The sequence below is a fragment of the Nomascus leucogenys genome, unplaced genomic scaffold (genome assembly GCF_006542625.1).
Source record: "Nomascus leucogenys isolate Asia unplaced genomic scaffold, Asia_NLE_v1 000842F_82056_qpd_obj, whole genome shotgun sequence".
NCBI lineage: Eukaryota > Metazoa > Chordata > Mammalia > Primates > Hylobatidae > Nomascus > Nomascus leucogenys.
Genome location: NW_022097643.1, coordinates 59774 through 80037, shown reverse-complemented (window position 1 = coordinate 80037; position 20264 = coordinate 59774). Strand labels below are relative to the sequence as shown.

General features: G+C 44.3%; 1 protein-coding gene across 1 annotated transcript; it reads left to right on the top strand.

Moving 5' to 3' along the window:
- Positions 1 to 203: 203 nt before the first annotated feature.
- Positions 204 to 19764, top strand: LOC115834321 (importin subunit beta-1-like; the record flags this gene model as incomplete). Its single annotated transcript, XM_030809079.1, is given in 12 exon segments — positions 204 to 695; positions 990 to 1096; positions 1201 to 1406; positions 3542 to 3724; positions 7876 to 8058; positions 8060 to 8080; positions 9529 to 9681; positions 12462 to 12521; positions 14440 to 14529; positions 16816 to 17040; positions 18613 to 18804; positions 19630 to 19764. Coding segments are annotated over 12 exon segments (2047 nt in total), but the record flags the coding sequence as incomplete, so codon positions are not given.
- Between the last annotated feature and the right edge of the window lie 500 nt (positions 19765 to 20264).

Here is a 20264-nt window from a genome sequence, read left to right as displayed (position 1 = left end):
GCCACTACCACACCAGTTGTGTGACCTTGGACAAGTTCCATACCCTCTGGCTTCAGTTTTCCACATCTACACATTGGAAGTGGAGCCCAACATGGCCTTACGGAACCGTCCCAGCCGAAGCCAGGGCACAAGTCGACCTAGCCATTAAAGTAGCTCCTGTGGGCGCGGCGCAAGGACTTCAACGGCCCCCCTCCCCCGCTCAGGCCCGCGAAAGCCTCGCCTCGACACGCCCCTCGGGAGCAACGGCGCTTACCCAACCGCAGCCCCAGCGATCGAACCCAGCCCGCCCTCTTCCCGGGGCGTCCCGTCGTGCCCCCGCGCCGGGCTCCTAGGGTAGCCGGGCGCCTCCCGCCTTCCCGTTGCCCCGACCCCGAACTCCTCTCAGTTCTCTCAGGAACCCTATCCTATCAACGCCTACTATCCCTAAGCCAATTCGCGCAGGCCTCCGGTCTCAGCGCAAGGCCTTCACCAAGCCCACCCAATCAACGGCGGCTCTCTCCTGCCCCACCCAATCTCCCTCCCCCCGGCCAATCCGCGCGCTCCATTCCGCTGCCCCGCCCAGCCAACCCGGGCCTTGAAACAGCAGGCGAATGGGCACGAGATGGCCCTTTGACGCTGAGCGCCTGGCCAATTGGGGATTCCGCGTGGCCAGGACAACGGCCAATCGCCGTGGAGCGCGGCGCCTCCGCGGACAGGTCCCGCCCGAATATCCCTCCGCCTTCCTCCCTCCCTGCTCTCTCCCTGCGCGCCGCCTCTCACTCACCGCCTCCCTTCCTTCTCCCTCCGCCTCCCGAGCACCAGCGCGCTCTGAGCTGCCCCCGGGGTCCCTCCCCCGCCGCCAGCAACCCATTTGGAGGGAGGAAGTAAGGGAAGAGGAGAGGAAGGGGAGCCGGAGCGACTACCCAGAAAGAGCCGGTGAATGGGCTTGTGGTGACCCCCGCCCCCCACCCTACCCTCCCGTCCCACCCGACCCCCAACCCCATCCCCAGTTCGAGCCGCCACCCGAAAGGCCGGGCCCTCGTCTTAGGAGGAGTCGCCGCCGCCGCCACCTCCGCCATGGAGCTGAATCACCATCCTCGAAAGACCGTGTCTCCTGGTAGGACGCAGGAACCGGGGTTGGGCTGAGGTGATTGTGGGTGGGGGAGGGGAGGCCGCGGCCCCTTCTGACCCCGCTCCGTCCTTCCACTTTCCTCCCCCTAGATCGGCTGGAAGCTGGGATAGCGGCGCAGACAGTTCCTGGAGCGTGCGGCCCGTGGAGAACCCTGGTGCGTGCTACCACCGACCGCCGACAGGCCCATACCCGCCGCGTCCCCATCCCTGCGTTGCGGGGCCTTTCCGCCCCTCCTGGAGGCCCAGGCCTCGGGAACCTACCCGGCCCCATCCCGTCCCCCTCCCCCCCAGCCCCGGTCCAACCTAACCCGCCATCGGGAAGCCGTTGGGTGTTGTCCCGCCCCCGGCCCCGCGCGACTGGCCAATGGCGGCCGGCGCGCCGGGCTGCCTGCCGCCCAAATCGTCGCGCGGCCCTGGAGGGCCGGCGGTGCAGCGGGAGGGAAGAAAGAGAGAGGAAGGGAAGTTAGGTTGCGCGGCGCTGCGTGTTCAGCAGGGGGTGGGCGGGTGGGGGAGTCGGGCCTAGGGGCCATGTGGAAGCTCTGGGCCCGGCCGCCCCGGCGCTGTCTGACCCCGGCCGGCTTCTCCTTCCTGTCCCTTGGCCCCTGTGGCTCTCCCTACCTATTTCCTAGAGCTCTGCCCTTTCCTAGCTACCATGGTCTGTGCTCATGGCCAGGCCTGGCACCACGACTGCCTCTTAACCCATTTCCACTAATATTTTTCCCTCTTCTGCCCGGTTATTCCTCTCTAGGGTTTTTTTCTTTTTCTTTCTTTTTTTTTTTTTTCTTCCTTCTGACTGGATGAATAGAGACCTAATCACTAGGGATCTGCACCAGAAAACAGACTGAGGCTCATCTTTGAGATGGGGCCTGTTTGCTGATGAAATCACAGGGGAAAGTTCCTCGTTTTTCATATTTTAAAAATTTAAGGGGTCCGGAGAAAATGAAGCTAACTCCGCTAGAGACTGGTCCTTTGTATAAAAATGTGGGATGGATTGGTTGAAACAGCCTAGATGTCAGTTAGTTTTCTCTTTGGTGTCCATCTCCTGTTGGGGGATGGGGTCAGAGGGAAGGATTGGATGATGCTTGACATCTTTGAGAAAGGTAATAGGAATTAAGTCTGAATAACACTGTAACCATATGTGCTCCTTTTGTTATATAGGCAAAATGTCAACATCAACAAAGTGACAAGGCTTATTTTATACAGACTGCCTTTGAATGATTTTTTTTTGTTGTTCTTTATGTGTGCCAATTTTTACAACTAACCTGTTTATCCTTTCCGGAAGAGTTTTTTCCACTAGATAGGTTGATAATTACATTTAGGGTATTATTCCTGTTCCTGCTTTTGCAAATTTTGCAAGAAGCTTTTTATCTTATTCCGAACATTCTTAACATTCTTTAGTGGTACATAATTAATAAACTTTTAAAGAATTATCTTCTGCTGTGCTTGCAGAACTTGTTAGCAGTAAGAAAATGTGTCTGCTTTTGGCTTTTCCTGCTAACTTTGCTGTTTGGGCACGGTTTTTTTTGGTGGAGAGAGAGGGTAATGTGTGCTAAATTTTTAAACAAAGAGTAGTTTTTGAGGCCTGTGGATTACAAAAGGTTACAAAAGAACATGCTTTTCAGGGATCCACTGTATTCCTCAACTAAAGTCCAAATGTATAGGAGCAAGTAATTGTTGATCATTAGATACAAAGTTATTTTGCTTGAACAGCTTGCCTGAAGATTTTTTCTTTCACTTTTCCCCTGTTTCTAAGTATCTTACCACTTTTTCCTTGTAAATCCGCTTTTTCATTGTTTCCTTTTTGCTGAGTGCCCACAAATAAAACAGAGGATGAGGCTCCTAAGTTTGTTTTGGGTTTATCTGTATTTCCCACTCTCATAAAATCACCTCCTTCCATGGGATGAAAAGCTACCCTGCTGCTGCCATGAGATGGAAAGTTGGATCATTCTTTTGGGACCAAGGTTTTTTGAAATTTAGATAAACAGTTTTATTTTCTGCCCCCTGTCATAACAGGTAATTCGTTCAACAAACATTGAGTACCAGACATTATTAAAAGTTCTTGGGACAGCCTCAGTATACATAGAAGACTGACTACTACTATCATACTCTGAAACCTTGCAATTCAGGGGGTCTAACGTGACAATTTGGGCACTAAGAATGATCTTGATAGGAAAATCTGTAATTCCTCATTAAGTGCTAGGCTCCATGAGAAAAGTGGAAGACTTCCTGTTATACTAAGTAACATTTTTATAGAAGTCAGTGAAGTAAATATTTGTGGTTTCCTGAGATGCTTATGATATATCAAAAAAAAAAAATTAGACATTAGTTCCCCTCCTCTCCCCTCCTCTGGTGGTTCAGTGCTCTATAAATTATCCTCAGTTCTGGAAATTCCTAAGATATTTTTATTTACAGATTTATCTTCCCTTAACAGCCCACTTTCCTTGTGGAACTGTCCAGAGTGCTGGCAAATCCAGGAAACAGTCAGGTTGCCAGAGTTGCAGCTGGTCTATAAATCAAGAACTCTTTGACATCTAAAGATCCAGATATCAAGGCACAGTATCAGCAGAGGTGGCTTGCTATTGATGCTAATGCTTGGCAAGAAGTAAAGAACTATGTGAGTAACGCTTATCTGTTTGGTTATATTGCCCAGAGAACAAGAAATCGCTTTCTCAGATCTTTTGCTGTTTGCATGGGATAGAGCTGACGGTGTGATAGGTTTCTGGGACCTGAACTTTACCTGAAGATAAAAATTGTCTTTGTCTTAAATCTTTCTCAACACAGCTTGTCCATTCCCATTGATGGATTGGAATTCTTTTTAGATGAACTGAGGTAGGCTGCAGCCTTTTGGGAAACTTTAATTATGTGCCATAATTTGTAAAATCTGTTTGGCAAATGGGAGTAGTGTAGAAATTGGTGCTAAATTTGTATAAAAATTAGGGAATTTATTAATACGTATTTCCAAGCTCTCCAGAAATTCTGATTTGGTACTTCTGGAGTACAGCTCAGGGAATTTTTTTTTTTTTTTGGAGACAGTCTTGCTCTGTTGCCAGGCTGGAGTGCAGTGGCATGATCTCAGCTCACTGCAGCCTCCGCTTCCCAGGTTCAAGCAATTCTCTGCCTCAGCCTCCCAAGTAGCTGGAATTACAGGCACCCGCCACCATGCCCAGCTAATTTTTTGTACTTTCAGTAGAGACGGGGTTTTCACCATGTTGTCCAGGCTGGTCTTGAACTCCTGACCTCAGGTGATCTGCCTGCCTTGGACCCAAAGTGCTGGGAATTACAGGCGTGAGCCACCTCGCTTGGCTGTTGTTGTTTTTAAATTAAGTTCTTTAGTGATCTGTCTTACATGGGTAAGGCACAAAGAGGAGTGAGTTAAATATCTGTGCAGTCATCATTTTGTCCTTGGTATCTGAGTGGAAACTAGTGGGGAATTCCTACATATGTACTTGTGCAGGACATGGTTATGCACATCATACTTGCTATTTCCTGGTTCTAGAATATCAGCATTAGGTAAAGTAGTGCCCTGTAAGGCAATAACTTCTCTATCTGGTTGTGTACTTCCTTCTGTCACCAATCTTGCATACCCATGATAAGGAGCCAGGTTATTAAATCCAACTTGGTTTCAAATCTTTTTGGAATATGTAGAGCTGTTTCTATTCATGTTGGGTCTGCTTGTGTAATAACAACATTTTAATTCCTTCTCCTCAGCTAAGTGACATAAATGGAAGTATATTCTATCACTGGAAATCTCGATACTGATAGTGCCCATTCAGTTTCTCATCTTCCTTAAATTACACACCAGTAAATGGGATAAGATGTAATTGGAATTGTAATTGGCTTATTTTTTTGGCACATCACTCTTAACACCATCCTTTAAAAAAAAAAAAATAGACAATAATGGCTGGGCGCAGTGGCTCATGCCTGTCATCCCAGCACTTTGAGAGGCCGAGGTGGGTGGATCACCTGAGGTCAGGAGTTAGAGACCAGCCTGGCCAACATGGCGAAACCCTATCTCTACTAAAAATACAAAAATTAGCTGGCTGTGGCGGTGGATACCTCTAGTCCCAGCTACTCGGGAGGTTTAGGCAGGAGAAGTGCTTGAACCTGGGAGGCAGAGATTGTGGTGAGCCAAGATTGCGCATTGCACTCCAGCCTGGGTGACAGAGTGACACTCCATTTCTTAAAAAAAAAAAAAAAATTAGATAATTTGTATAGGCATGGTTAGCCCTCGGGCATGAAAAAAAAGCTAACAGTTACCTTGGCCTTTTTCCCTTTCATAGCACAACTGATAATTAATACTAAATTTCACTGTTGGTGATCTTTTTTGAAATCTGGATATTGGGGCACAATTGAGAGCTAGTTTCTCTTTTCTGATAATTGAATATTACTATTAAGATTACCTCTAGTTTAAACAGAAAACTTTTTTGTGTGTGTGTATTTTTTTTTTTTTAGTAGAGACGGGGTTTCACCGTGGTCTCAATCTCCTGACCTCGTGATCTGCCCGCCTCGGCCTCCCAAAGTGCTGGGATTACAAGTGTGAGCCACCGCCCCGGCGAAACAGAAAACTTAGTACTCAGGAGGTGGACATCTGTAGTTTCTAAATCACCTCAAGTAATACGGAGTCTTCAGAAAGCAATCTAAAGGAAAAAGGTAAAGGTAGAATGGGATTCAGTGCACTCCACATATGTACTAGGAGATGATGTAGTGTAGTGTGAAGGCACCCTGGACTTGGGTTGATAATACCCATTCAGCCCCTGACATTTTGGACAATTCACCTTGTTTTTCCCCCTCATTCCCCCATGTCTTTGACATACAGTTTTTGTCCATTGTAGCTCTGCTAGTCCTTGAGAGCAAAGCCCTTCATTTAACATCAATCAGAACTGTTTGTAGTTGGGTAGAGCTGATGGGGTGGGGGCCGGGGATGGTGATATACCATAATAAGAAGGAAAGGAGGAGTTCATTATTGGTTCTAGCCGCAAAGCAGATTACTAAGTGATCCGACCCAGTCAGCAGAGCTGGCCTGAATATCTGGCAGCTATTTTTTGTCCTGTGTTCATGCCAGAACAGTTAACTGTTTGCCTTTGAGTGGACTAGTGATTCTTAGTGAGTTCATTGACTGAATTAGCTGATCACGGTAATAATTAACCCTAGGTCAATTGTGGCTTCATCTTTTATCATACCTGTGCCTTTACTCTTTACATAAATGGTGGTGTGGTTACCATGTCAAGCGAGACATGTTTAATGACAAGTGGATCTTGTTTTGATATCTGGCTAGATTTTGGTATCTGTCAGTGGTAGAGAGAACAGTTCTTTGATTCTTGGGCAAACACAAATCCTTTCAGATTGGAAGTCATATAAAGATTAGTTCATAGGTGTTATTAACATCAGCAACTTTGTTTTTGTATTTAGTGATGTTGTTACTTGACCAAGGCCTTTCTATGTAAGTCACCCAGAGTGCTGGGTTGTCAATGATTAGAAGGAAAAGTTTTGTTTCAGCCACGTCTCATGAGTGAGATCTCCTTGGATCAGATTAGACAGTGATCTACTGTGAATAAGACCCACTCGAATGCCCCAGAACTAGCTTCATTCTAGTGTCCATGTCTGTCCACAAAATGAGGTTGTGAACCATCCTTTCCTTATAATGGCAACAATGAGCCTGGAAGATGAGTTTTGTCCCCATCTCTCTCCTTTGCCATTTACTGCTACCTCCGATTGTAACTTCTGGTTTCCCACCTCATGTTGAAGGTTGAAGTGAGGTGGGATGACTGGTTTTGTTTCTAGGTTCTAGGGCAGTGTTGATTATGCTGATGTTGCTACTGAGGCTGGCTTTTTCTGACAGCCTTTTCTACTTTTCTGTATTATAGATAAGAATTCTGAGGCCAGGCACGGTGGCTCACGCCTGTCATCGCAGTACTTTGGTTGGCCGAGGCGGGTGGATCACCTGAGGTCAGGAGTTCAAGACTGTCCTGACCAACATGGTGAAACCCCACCTCTACTAAAAATACAAAAACTAGCCGGGCATGGTGGCAGGCACCTGTAATCCCAGCTACTTGCTGGGGGGAGCTAAGGCAGGAGAATCACTTGAACCTGCAAGGCGGAGGTTGCAGTGAGCCGAGATCGCGCCATTGTGCTCCAGCCTGGGGGACACGAGCGAGACTTGTTTCAAAAAAAAAAAAAAAAAATTCTGAGACAGCTGCCTGGGCACAGTGGCCCACACCTGTAATCCTAGCACTCTGGGAGGCCAGGAATTTGAGACCAGCCTGGGCAACATAGGGAGACCCCATCTCTACTAAAAATCCAAAAAAGTTAGCTGGGTGTGATGGCATGTGCTTGTAGTCTAAGCTACTCGGGGAGGCATGGGAGGTCGAGGCTGCAGTATCGTTGTGCCGCTGCACTATCGTTTTGCTAGTGCACTCCACCCTGGACAACTGAGGCCTTGTATTTTCCTTTTTTTTTTTTTTCTTTTGAGCCTGGGCAATATGGTGATGCCCTGTCTCAACAAAAGATAGCTGGGTGTGTCAGCATATCCACCCCTGTAGTTCAGGTACTCAGGAGCCTGAGGCGGGAGGATAGATTGCACCATAGAGATTGAGGCTACAGTGAGCTGTGATTGTGCCACTGCCCTCCAGTCCGGGCAACAGAGTGAGACCCTGTCTTAAGAAAGAAAAAAAAAAAGAATTCAAAGACACTAATATAAGTATGGTGGTGGGCAAAATATGGTCAAATAGTGTTAGAAATTTGTGTCTTTTGTCTTTTTTGGTGCAGGTTTTGCAGACATTGGGCACAGAAACTTACCGGCCTAGTTCTGCCTCACAGGGTGTGGCTGGTATTGCTTGTGCAGAGATCCCAGTAAACCAGTGGCCAGAACTCATTCCTCAGCTGGTGGCCAATGTTACAAACCCCAACAGCACAGAGCACATGAAGGAGTCGACATTGGAAGCCATCGGTTGGTTATATTTGCCAAGATATAGTAAGTGCTTGCCTAATGTATCTGGTTTATATACCTCTGATTGCCTCTAGCTGTGACATGAATGATATTAGTACTACCTTATTGAATCACAAAGAAAGCCAAGCTAAATTGCACAGTGTTTTGAAAGTGAGACTGATTTATTTCCCTTAGGCCTCTGTCTTCACATTGCTAATCACGCCCTAAAGTAAAGAAACTTGAGGATCGCAAACTGAAAACAGAAGTCTATGTCTGAAGAGTCTTAGATTCTAGACTTACAAAATGAGGATATTCTTATTTGGAGCATCCCTGACCCAATCCTTTTTCTTAAGATCCTGAATGTACCATGAATGTTGTGGCGCATTTTCATTTACTAAATTACGGAAAGTTTTGCCAACATTTGATGTAGTTGGTTTAGCCACTGGAGACACAGTATTTTAGATGTAGCCCTCGCAGCACTGTTGTTCCTGATGAGGTTACCACTCTTGGTGTGTATTTTAATATATAGACTTTATGAAGCAAAGGAGCCCACAGCACTTGACCCGGACTTAGACTCCCTAGATGTGCCCAGGTGTTGATCCTCGGCCTTGGCCCTTAAATGTCCTGAAGCTTTACTTTAGAGTACAGATGGCCTGGAAAACACCAACAGACTGCCATCTCCATTTGCACAGAAGCGGGGAAGAAAACTAATATTACCTCATACCCAGAGTCATTATGCTAAGAAGTCAAAGATGAAGTTGATGAATTTGACTTGCTTTTTTTCAGTTTTGGACTGCCAGTACAATGAGATTATTTTGCAGGTGGTTTGCAGTGCTACTCCCAAATGGAAATGGGTGGGGAAAGATCACCAAGTCATGATACTTTCTTGAGTGAACTTTACAGTTAAAAGGACTGCTGATTAAGCCAGGCACAGTAGCTTACACCTGTAGTCCCAGTTGCTTGGGAAGCTGAGGTGGGAGGATCACTTGAACCCAGGAATTTGAGGGTGCAGTGCACTGTGGTAGTGCCTGTGAATAGCCACTGCACTTCAGTCTGGGCAGTATAGACCCTGTCTCTTAAGAACAGAAAAAGGACTGCTGATTAGTCATGAGCTCCTTATGGCAGTCATCTGGAGGGGATTGACTCCTGCACCCTCCTCAGGTACCAAAATCCTCAGATGTTCAAGTGTGTTACATAAAATGGTGTAGTATTTGCATATAACCTATGCAGATCCTCCCATATACTTTAAATCATCTCTAGAATACTTACAATACCTAATTCAATGTAAATGCTATATTAATAGTTGGTATACTGTATTAAGGGAATGACGACAAGAAAAGGTGTACATGCACCTTTTGGTGCAGTACAAATGCAACCATCCATTTTTTTTCCTCTAAATATTTTCAATCCATAGTTGTTTGAATCCACAGATGTGGAACCCATGGCTGCAGAGGGCTGACTGTATGTTCATTGCACTTCTCTGCTTGTTACAGGACCCAGAGCAGCTACAAGATAAATCCAATGAGATTCTGACTGCCATAATCCAGGGGATGAGGAAAGAAGAGCCTAGTAATAATGTGAAGCTAGCTGCTACTAATGCACTCCTGAACTCATTGGAGTTCACCAAAGCAAACTTTGACAAAGAGGTAAGTTTTTTGACAATAAGGTGTAGATTCAGACAGTAAGGGATGAAAGTTAAATGAAAGTTTTTTGGTTTTTTTTTTAAGTTTATGATTTAGAAAGTACCACCTACTTAAAAGTATTTGTTTGCAGTTTAGTTGAGTTCGTGTTGTGTGAGATATCCCCATGGAGTGTTTGCCGTTTCTCATCATGCTTTTGGAAATAAAGTGTTTCTAAGCTTAGGTTTTTCCTTTTGCAGTCCAAAGTGTGGAATGTTGTTGGGTTTTTAAAAAATTATAGGGTGTGGTGGTGCATACTTGTATTCCAGCTACTTCAGAGGCTGAGGTGGGAGGATTGCTTGAGGCCAGTTGTTCAAGGCCAGCCTGGGCAACAAAGTCAGATATCGTCCCTTAAAAAAAAGAAAGGAATAGGCTGGGCGCTGTGGCTCAAGCCTGTAATCCCAGCACTTTGGGAGGCTGAGGCGGGTGGATCATCAGGTCAGGAGTTTGAGACCAGCCTGACGAACATGGTGAAACCCCGTCTCTACTAAAAATACAAAAAATTAGCCGGGTGTGGTGGCGTGCACCTGTAATCCCAGCTACTCAGGAGGCTGAGGCAGGAGAATCACTTGAATCTGGGAGGCAGAGGTTGCAGTGAGCCGACATTGCACCACTGTATTCCAGCCTGGGCGACAGAGCGAGACTGTCTCAAAAAAAAAAAAAAAAAAAAAAAAAAAAAAAAGAAAAGGAAAGAAATTATGGCATGTACTATATACTTTGGTTTCTTTTAAGATTGTGTGAATCTTTTGCCTTGTACTAAAGATTTTGTGGAGGCCGGGTGCTGGGGTTCACATCCAGTAATCCCAACACTTTGGGCCACCAAGGCAAGAGGATCACTTGAAGTCAGGAGTTTGAGACTAGCCTGCGCAACATGAGAAAACCCTGTCTCTAAAAAAAAGATTTCTGTGGAGAGGAACAACTGAGTTATTAACCAGTTTTGTGAGCTCTTGTGTTTACAGGGCTTATAATGGAAAAAAAAGAATGAAAAATGAAATAAATAAAAATTATAGCAATTGGTGTGTTTCATACCACCTTAGGAAGGTGTTTTTAAGAAACAGGATATATGCCGGGCTCAGTGGCTCACGCCTGTAATCCCAGCACTTTGGGAGGCCAAGGCGGGCGGATCACGAGGTCAGGAGATCGAGACCATCCTGGCTAACGCAGTGAAACCCCATCTCTACTAAAAATACAAAAAAAATTAGCCGGGCGAGATGGCGGGCGCCTGTAGTCCCAGCTACTCGGGAGGCTGAGGCAGGAGAATGGCGTGAACCCCCGGGGGCAGAGCCTGCAGTGAGCCGAGATGGCGCCACTGCACTCCAGCCTGGGCGACAGCGAGACTCTGTCTCAAAAAAAAAAAAAACAAAAAAAAACAGGATATATAGCCAGGTGCTCTGGCACATGCCTGTAATCCCAGCTACTTGGGAAGCTGAGGTGGGAGGATCACTGGAGCCTGGGAGTTCAAGGCTCAAGATTTCAGCACTGTGCTTCAGCCTGGGCAACAGTGCAAGACTCTGTCTCCAAAACATATATATATGTATATATGTATATGTTGTGTATGTATAATATATATGTAAACATTTTGGCTGAAAATGCAATGAATAACATAAAATTTACCATCTTAAATCATTTTTAAATGTATAGTTAAGTAGATTCACATTGCTGTGGAAACAATCTCCAGAACTTTTTCATCTTGCAAAACTGAAACTGTACATACTGAACAACAACTCCTCATTTCCCCTTTTCTCAGCCACTGGTAACCACCATTTTACTTTCAGTTTCTATGTATTTTACTACTCTAACGAAATACCTTACGTAAGTGGAATTATATAATATTTGTCTTTTTGCGACTGGTTTGTTTTACTTAGTATGATGTCCTTGAGATTCATCTAAGGGGTAGCATTTGTCAAAATTTGCTTTTTAAGGGTGATTAATATTCCATTATATGTATATGCCACATTTTGTTTATCTAGTCGTCCATCCATGGCCATTTGGTTTGCGCCCACCTTTTGGCTATTGTGGGTAATGCTGCTATGAACATGGGCATGCATGTGTATCTTTGAGACTCTGCTTTCAGTCCTTTTGGGTAAATACTGACAAGTAAAATTGCTGGGGTCATGGTCTGAAAGTATTTCTGTATGTATGTTTGTTGACACTTTAGCTGACTTTTTACCATTTCTTGACTTTGGAAAGGTCTGAAACCCCAGAGCAAATGGCAATTCTAATTGATTAGAAAACTGGATTTTTGTTTAATAGATTTTGGAAGATTTAGGAGGGTAGCACATAAAGCTCATTCTCCGTTTTCTCACCACATTTGATGTGAATTTGCTACCTCAGAAAACAAATTTAGTCTCTGAAATAAAGCAGATGTTTTGAATTCTATTTTAGCTATAAGGAAATTGATTTTCCTACATGTAAATTTTTATCTTTTAACCAACCATTTTTATTTAAACCTTGTGACCTACATTTTTCTGTTTCCTCCCTGAAGTCTTTGTTAGTGAAGGGTCATTTTGGAGATTAAAAGATTAGGGACCTCATTGGAGGGCAAGTCACGTAGCAGACACCGAAGGTAAATTCTTTATAGCCTTTATAGTGCTGTACCATCTGAAGGGAGAGTGGCTTGATTGTACCAGGCAGGGCTGTGTAGGGCCCTGAGGGAGCGAGAGGTTTTCCTTGTAGAGGGAGTCTGGAAATCTTCCTATGTACAGGTTATGCTCTCCTAATTCTCTTTATTTTTATTCCTCCTACAGTCTGAAAGGCACTTTATTATGCAGGTGGTCTGTGAAGCCACACAGTGTCCAGATACGAGGGTAAGTGTGAGGTTATATGAAAAATCTGTCTCGCATCTTTCCTAGGAAATGTCAAATCTAATATAAGTTTGAAATACTGGGAATCAGTTGACTTGAGCAATAAGGTTTGATTAATATTGTTACTAATAATTAATATTCTGGCTGGGCATGGTGGCTCACACCTGTAATCCCAGCACTTAGGGAGGCCATGGCAGGAAGTTCACCTGAGGTTAGGAGTTTCATACCTGTCTGGCCAACATGGTGAAACCCTGTCTCCACTAAAAATACAAAAAAATTAGCTGGGTGTGGTGGCACGTGCCTGTAGTCCCAGCTGCTGGGGAGGCTGAGGTACAAGAATCGCTTGAACCTGGGAGGCGGAGGTTGCAGTGAGCCGAGATCATGCCAGTGCAAACAGACTCCATCTCAAAAAATAATAATGATAATTAATAAAAACATTGGAGAAGAGGGAAGAATTGTAACGGAAGTTGCCATCCTCTTAAAAAAGGTTTAAGGGGCCAGTGTGGTGGCTCACTATAATCCCAGCAATTTGGGAGGCCAAAGCAGGAGGATCACTGAGGTCAGGAGTTGGAGACCAACCTGGGCAACATGGTGACACCATCTCTACTAAAAAATATGTATACACAAATAAACAGTTAAGGGAGAAAAGGTTTTCGATCAGCTTCGCTACTTCATTGCCGTAGGTTATTCAAGCCATTTCTACTAAAAAATATATATACACAAACAGTTAAGGGAGAAAAGGTTTTTGATCAGCTTTGCTACTTTATTGCCATAGGTTATTCAAGTGATTGTTTTCCCCTGTAGCCATTAAAGCAGCTTTGCTATTGCTATACCCAAAACCTGACCCTTCAAGAAGATAGAAGTTAACATCTTCAGTCTGAATAGTATTAGTGAATTTAGCCCTACCGTGGGTTCCACACGCACCTTTAATGCAAAAAAAAAAAAAAAAAAGGACTGAGGCCAGACGCGGTAGCTTACGCCTGTAATCCCAACACTTTATAGGCGCATGTCTGTAATCCCAGCTACTCAGGAGGCTGAGGCGGGAGAATCGCTTGAACCCGGGAGGTGGAGGTTGCAGTGAGCTGAGATCACACCACTGCACTCCAGCCTGGAATACTCCATCTCAAAAAAAAAAAAAAGGACTGGGTGTGGTGGCTCACACCTATAATCCCAGCACTTTGGGAGGCAGAGGCCAGAGGATCACTTGAGCCCAGGAGTTGGAGACCAGACTGGGCAACATGGCAAGACTCCACGTCCACAAAGATTAGCTGTGCGTGATGGGGCGAGCCTGTAGTCCTAGCTACGTGGGAGGCTGAAATGGGAGGATTACTTGAGCCTGGTGGTTGAGGCTGCAGTGAGCCATGATCATGGCCACTAAACTAGCACAAGGGCAACAGAGCAAGAAGAATGTCTCAAAAAAAAAAAAAGAGAGAAATGGCTGGGCATAGTGGCTCACACCTTTAATCCTAGCACTTTAGGTGGCCGAGGTGAGTGGATTGCCTGAGCTCAGGAGTTCAAGATGAGCCTGGTCAACATAGCAAAACCCCGTCTCTACTAAAAATACAAAAAATTAGGTGGGCATGATGGCAGGCACCTGTAGTCCCAGCTACTTGGAAGGCTGAGGCACGAGAATTGCTTGAATCTGGGAGGCAGAGGTTGCAGTGAGCCAAGATCATGCCACTGCACTCCAGCCTGGGCAACAAGAGCGAAACTCTGTCCCTTCCCCAAAAAAGAGAGACGAAATAGGAAAATGAACGGATAATGAGGGAATTGAAGGGAGAGAATGAATTTTAGGGAAATGATAACGTATCCCATTTTTACCTCAATTAATCCTTAGGATTATTGGCCCATTTGAGTGAATCTAACTTTGTCAGATTGCATTGTTATTTTCGTAAACTATCTGATCTGCTCTTCATAAAAGGTACGAGTGGCTGCTTTACAGAATCTGGTGAAGATAATGTCCTTATATTATCAGTACGTGGAGACATATATGGGTCCTGCTCTTTTTGCAGTAAATAGTTATTTATGTGATTTGAGCTTGTAGCTAATTACAGAGCCCATCATCCTTAGTTGCTATTTTGCCAATTCTGTAATATTTTACTTAATATTATGGAATCAAGGAAATTCCTTGAGACTGTTAGGTTTAAGCTCATCAGTGGTGTGCCAAGAAAACTGGTGCTAACTTTGGGTAAAAGACCTTCATTTTGAGGCCCAGCCCGGTGGCTAACGCCTATAATCCCAGCACTTTGGGAGGCTGAGGTGGGCGGATCACCTGAGGTCAGGAGTTCGAGACCAGCCTGGCAATATGGTGAAACCCCATCTCTACTGAAAACACAAAAATTAGCTGAACGTGGTGGCACGTGCCTGTAATCCCAGCTACTCTGGAGGCTGAGGCTGGAGAATCGCTTGAACCCAGGAGGCGGAGGGTGCAGTGAGCCAAGATCACGCCATTGCACTCCAATCTGGGCCACAAAGCGAGACTGTCTCAAAAAGAAAAAAAAAAAAACCTGCATTTTGACTTCGTGTCTTTGTGTGTGTGCGTCTTTGTGTGTGTGTGTGTGTGTGTGTGTGTGTGTATTTTAAATATATGTATTTTATATATTATATATTTTATATATATTATGTTATGTTACATATGTTATATATTTTATATGTACTATATATTATATATAATTATATTTTTATATGTATTATATTTTATATATAATATATTTTACATATTTATATATATTATATATATTATGTATTTATTTTTTAGACGGAGTCTCGCTCTCTCGCCAGGCTGGAGTGCAGTGGTGCAACCTCGGCTCACTGCAACCTCCGCCTCCTGGGTTCGAGCGATTCTCCTGCCTCAGCCTCCTGAGTAGCTGGGACTACAGGCATGCACCACCACGCCCAGCTAATTTTTGTAGTTTTAGTAGAGACGTGGTTTCAGCATGTTGGCCAGGATGATCTCGATTTTTTGACCTCGTGATCCGCCCACCTCAGTCTCCCAAAGTGCTGGGATTACAAGCGTGAGCCACTGTACCCGGCCTACTTTCTTATATTTTTATTGTGCTTTTCCTATTTGAGAACAAATTATTCTTTGTGTGATTTTCTGAAACTGCATAGGCAACATGCCTTAAGTTTACTATGTGGTGTGAATGGCCACAATTAGGAAGCTATACCTTGGATTCTAACTTAAGAGGAGATATTAGTGGAATCTTTTCTTTTTTGAACTTTTGTGTTTTTGGTTTTTTGTTGAGGGTTGGGGGGTACAGAGTCTTGCTCTGTTACCCAGGCTGGAGTGCAGTGGGGCTGTCTTGGCTCACTACAACCCTCATCTCTTAGGTTCATGTGATTCTCTTGCCTCAGCCTCCCGAGTAGCTGGGATTAACAGGCATGTGCCACTATACCCAGCTAGTCTTTGTATTTTTAGTAGAAACGAGGTTTCACCGTGTTTGCCAGGCTGGTCTCGGAGTCCTGACCTCAAGTGATCTGCTTGCCTTGGCCTCCTAAAGTGCTGGGATTACAGGCATGAGCCACTGCACCTCGCCTCTTTTTTGAACTTTTGATTGAATCATGTCTTCTTCCCAGTCATAAAACTCCCTCACTTTCCTGGTCTTTTATTCCATAGGTTAATTTTTGTTGATTTTGGACTTTATTTATTATTTTTTTAATACTATGTCTTTTGTTTTTTTTTTTCTGAGACAGAGGCTCACTCTGTTACACAGGCTGGAGCACAGTGGCACAATCTCGGCTCACTGCAACCTCCGCCTTCCAGGTTCAAGCAATTCTCCTGCCTTGGCCTCCTGAGTAGCTGGGACTACAGGCACGTGCCACCACACCCAGCTAATTTTTATATTTTTGGTAGAGATGGGGTTTCACCATGTTGGCCAGGCTGGTCTCAAACTCCTGACCTCAAGTGATCCACCCACCTTAGCCTCCCAAAAGTGCTGGGATTACAGGCATGAGCCACAGCGCCTGGCCGATTTTGGACTTTACATAACTGGAATCATACAGTATACACTCTAGTTCTGTATTTTGTTCTAAATGTTTGGAATTCATTCTTTTTGGAAGTAGTTGAAATTTTTTCATTCTTGTTGTGTAGTACTAAAGGGAATCTTCTTCCATCTGAATCTCGTTTAACAAAGGCTATCCTGTGACGAATGTTTGTGGAAGAGACAAAATACAAAGGTCTTATATTTTATTTCCCTGGAGTTTAAGTTCTAAAGACATTCAAGAGTAGTCAGAGGACCTTTAGAGTTAAAATGATTCTTTGGACAAAATCTTAACTAGTGCCATATTCTTTCACCAGGACGAAAATGATGATGACGATGACTGGAACCCCTGCAAAGCAGCAGGGGTGTGCCTCATGCTTCTGGCCACCTGCTATGAAGATGACATTGTCCCACATGTCCTCCCCTTCATTAAAGAATACATCAAGAACCCAGATTGGCGGTACCAGGATGCAGCAGTGATGGCTTTTGGTTGTATCTTGGAAGGACCAGAGCCCAGTCAGCTCAAACCACTAGTTATACAGGTGAAGCTGAGGGATTTTTGGAGTAGAAAGTAGGATGTTTATTGTTTAAACTTAAAGCATATCTTTATTTTTCAAAACAAAACTGTAAATTGTCATCTACAAAGATTATTTCTAGATACTTGTTTACTTTTAATGAGGGTAAAATAGATTCCTTAGGTTTTTAATTACATAAGTCAGCATGATCCAGAGACATTTGAAAAAAGCCAAAAGAGAAAAGTCACCTTTAATTTCATTGCCCAGAAATACCACTCTTAACTCTGTATTTATTCTTGAAGCTTTTTCCTGTGTGCATGTCTGTGCAACAGGCTCTTCCTGTGCAGATTGTTTTATAACTTGTTTCTTCATTTAATACTATGTTGTAAGCATTTCCCGATAGTTTTTTTTTGCACCTAGCACTGATTCCCCATAATTTTTTTTTTTTTTTTTTTTTTTTTTTGAGATGGAGTCTTGCTGTCGCCCAGGCTGGAGTGCAGTGGCGCCATCTCGGCTCACTGCAAGCTCTGCCCCTTGGGTTCATGCCATTCTCCTGCCTCAGCCTCCTGAGTAGCTGGGACTACAGGTGCCCGCCACCACACCCTGCTAATTTTTTTGTATTTTTAGTAGAGACGGGGTTTCACCATGTTAGCCAGGATGGTCTCGATCTCCTGACCTCGTTATCCGCCCACCTCAGTCTTCCAAAGTGCTGGAATTACAGGCATGAGCCACTGTGCCCGGCGATTCCCCATAATTTTTAATAATGGCATTATTATTCTATTCTTTGGACAAAATGTCCTTTATGTAATGAAAATGTTCTTACGGAAATGTTGTGCTTGTTTTGCTATTACAAGTCATGCCATCACACTCCAGTCTGGGTAACAAGAGCGAAACTCTATCTCAAAAAAAAAAAAGAGTTACAGTTGAGTTTAGTGCTTAATGAATTCAGTCTTTCAGTCTTCTGGATATAGCCAGATGCCATCATAGCTGCATCCTGAGAATTCTGAGTATCCAAGTAATTCCTTTTTTTGAGGTGGGGAGGCGGGGGGATGGAGTCTTACTCTGTCACCCATGCTGGAGTGCTGAAGTGCAGTGGTGCAATCTAGGCTGACTGCAACCTCCAGCTCCCTAGCTCAAGCAATTCTCGTGCCTCAGCCCCCTGAGTAGTTGGGACTATGTGCCACCATGCCCAGCTAATTTTTGTGTTCTTAGTAGAGAGACCGGGTTTCATCATGTCGGCCAGGCTGGTCTTGAACTCCTGACCTCAAGTGACTCCTGACCTCAAGTGATCTGCCTGCCTCAGCCTCCCAGAGTGCTGGGATTACAGGCATGAGCCATCGTCATGCCTGGCCTCTGAGTAATTTATTGCAGACTACTAAAAGCATTTATACCAAATTCTTATTATAAAACTCTAAACTGGAGTTTTGAAAGATATTTTCAAATATTTTGAAAGATGTTTCACACCATGTCCTGTAAAATTACAAAAGTATCTTGGTGACTTTTTTGAGTTAAGCCATCCATCAGTATTTCTTTTTCTGGGGTAGTAGTTAACATGAATTTTAATCTTTGCTTTGCTTTGCTAATAACTTATATTTTCAGCCTATGCCCACCCTAATAGAATTAATGAAAGACCCCAGTGTAGTTGTTCGAGATACGGCTGCATGGACTATAGCCAGAATTTGTGAGCTGCTTCCTGAAGCTGCCATCAATGATGTCTACTTGGCTCCCCTGCTACAGTGTCTGATTGAGGGTCTCAGTGCTGAACCCAGAGTGGCTTCAAATGTGTGCTGGGTAAGGGATTTTCTTCCTGGTGAGAAAAAGAGCTTGCCTGTGCCACTGGCAAGAAAGTAGAAGGTGTGGGAGAGAAATCAATCTGCCTCACTGGAAAGCTTTTTCTGAGTAGCATTTTCTTTCTAATTTATTCAGTTAAAATGTGGGGGAGATTCCAAATGCAAGAGCCAGTGGGAACAGTTGACTTACGGTTACTGGTTCCTGAACCACTTAGAACAGTCATGGTAACCCAGTGGGGAAACTATCTGGACTTGGGTTACTTTCTTGAATTGCTTGGGGACAAGAAGTTTTCATTAAGGTAGAGAGTTTTTGGCTACAAGAAGTATCATTGCTGAGAAGAGGGCAAAAGGGAAGGAAGGTAGGCGGCCTAAATGCTGAGTCAGTATAGGCTAATGTAATTGGTTAAGGGGAGGAAGTTCAAATAAGGAAGGAATGGGGCTAAAAGTCTTTCTGTGAAAGGAAACAAATGAAATGGCAGGTATTGTTGAAAGTACTCTGCTGCTTAGAAAGTTGTCAGATTATCAAACAGGATGATGAGAGATGTCAGATTATCAGACAGGATTTCTGTGATTGGAAACAGAAGAAATGGCAGGTATTGGTAGTCTGCTGCTTAGAGAGTTGTCAGATTATCAGACAGGGTGAACAGAAAGTACAAATAAATAAATAGTTAGTTTAAAAGATACCTGTAAAATGCTGTCTTGAGATGACCTTGGCAGAAAAAGTTGGAAGTTCACTGACACAGCCCAAAGTATCTTAATGAAAAATGAGATAATCCTAAGGTGTGGGGTTCTTTCAGGATTAACATTGAACCTATCTGCATTTCAGGCTTTCTCTAGTCTGGCTGAAGCTGCTTATGAAGCCGCAGATGTTGCTGATGATCAGGAAGAACCAGCTACTTACTGCTTATCTTCTTCATTTGAACTCATAGTTCAGAAGCTCCTAGAGACTACAGACAGGTAACTGATATTTCACAGAAATGAGTGACGTCTTTGCATCCAAGTTCTATTGCCTTCTGTATGGAGGATATCTAGCTTAATCATAGAAGCATAGTGAGACAGGACAAGACTCTACCTTCTCTAGAGGAATTAAAAGAAAGCCGCTGGGCATGGTGGCTCACGCCTATATTCCCAGCACTTTGGGAGGCCAAGGCGGCTGGATCACCTGAGGTCAGGAGTTCGAAAGCAGTCTGGCCAACATGGTGAAACCCCGTCTCTTCTAAAAATACAAAAAATTAGCCGGCTGTGCTGGCTCATGCCTGTAGTCCTAGCTACTCGGGAGGCTGAGGCAGGGGAATTGCTTCAACCTGGGGCACAGAGGATGCAGTGAGCTGAGACTGTGCCATTGCACTCCAGCCTGGACAACAAGGGTGAAACTCGTCTGAAAAAAAAAAAAGAATCCCATGATTGATTGATTGGTTTGTTTAAACATAGAGGAGGAAATGCAGATTCCACCTACCTTAG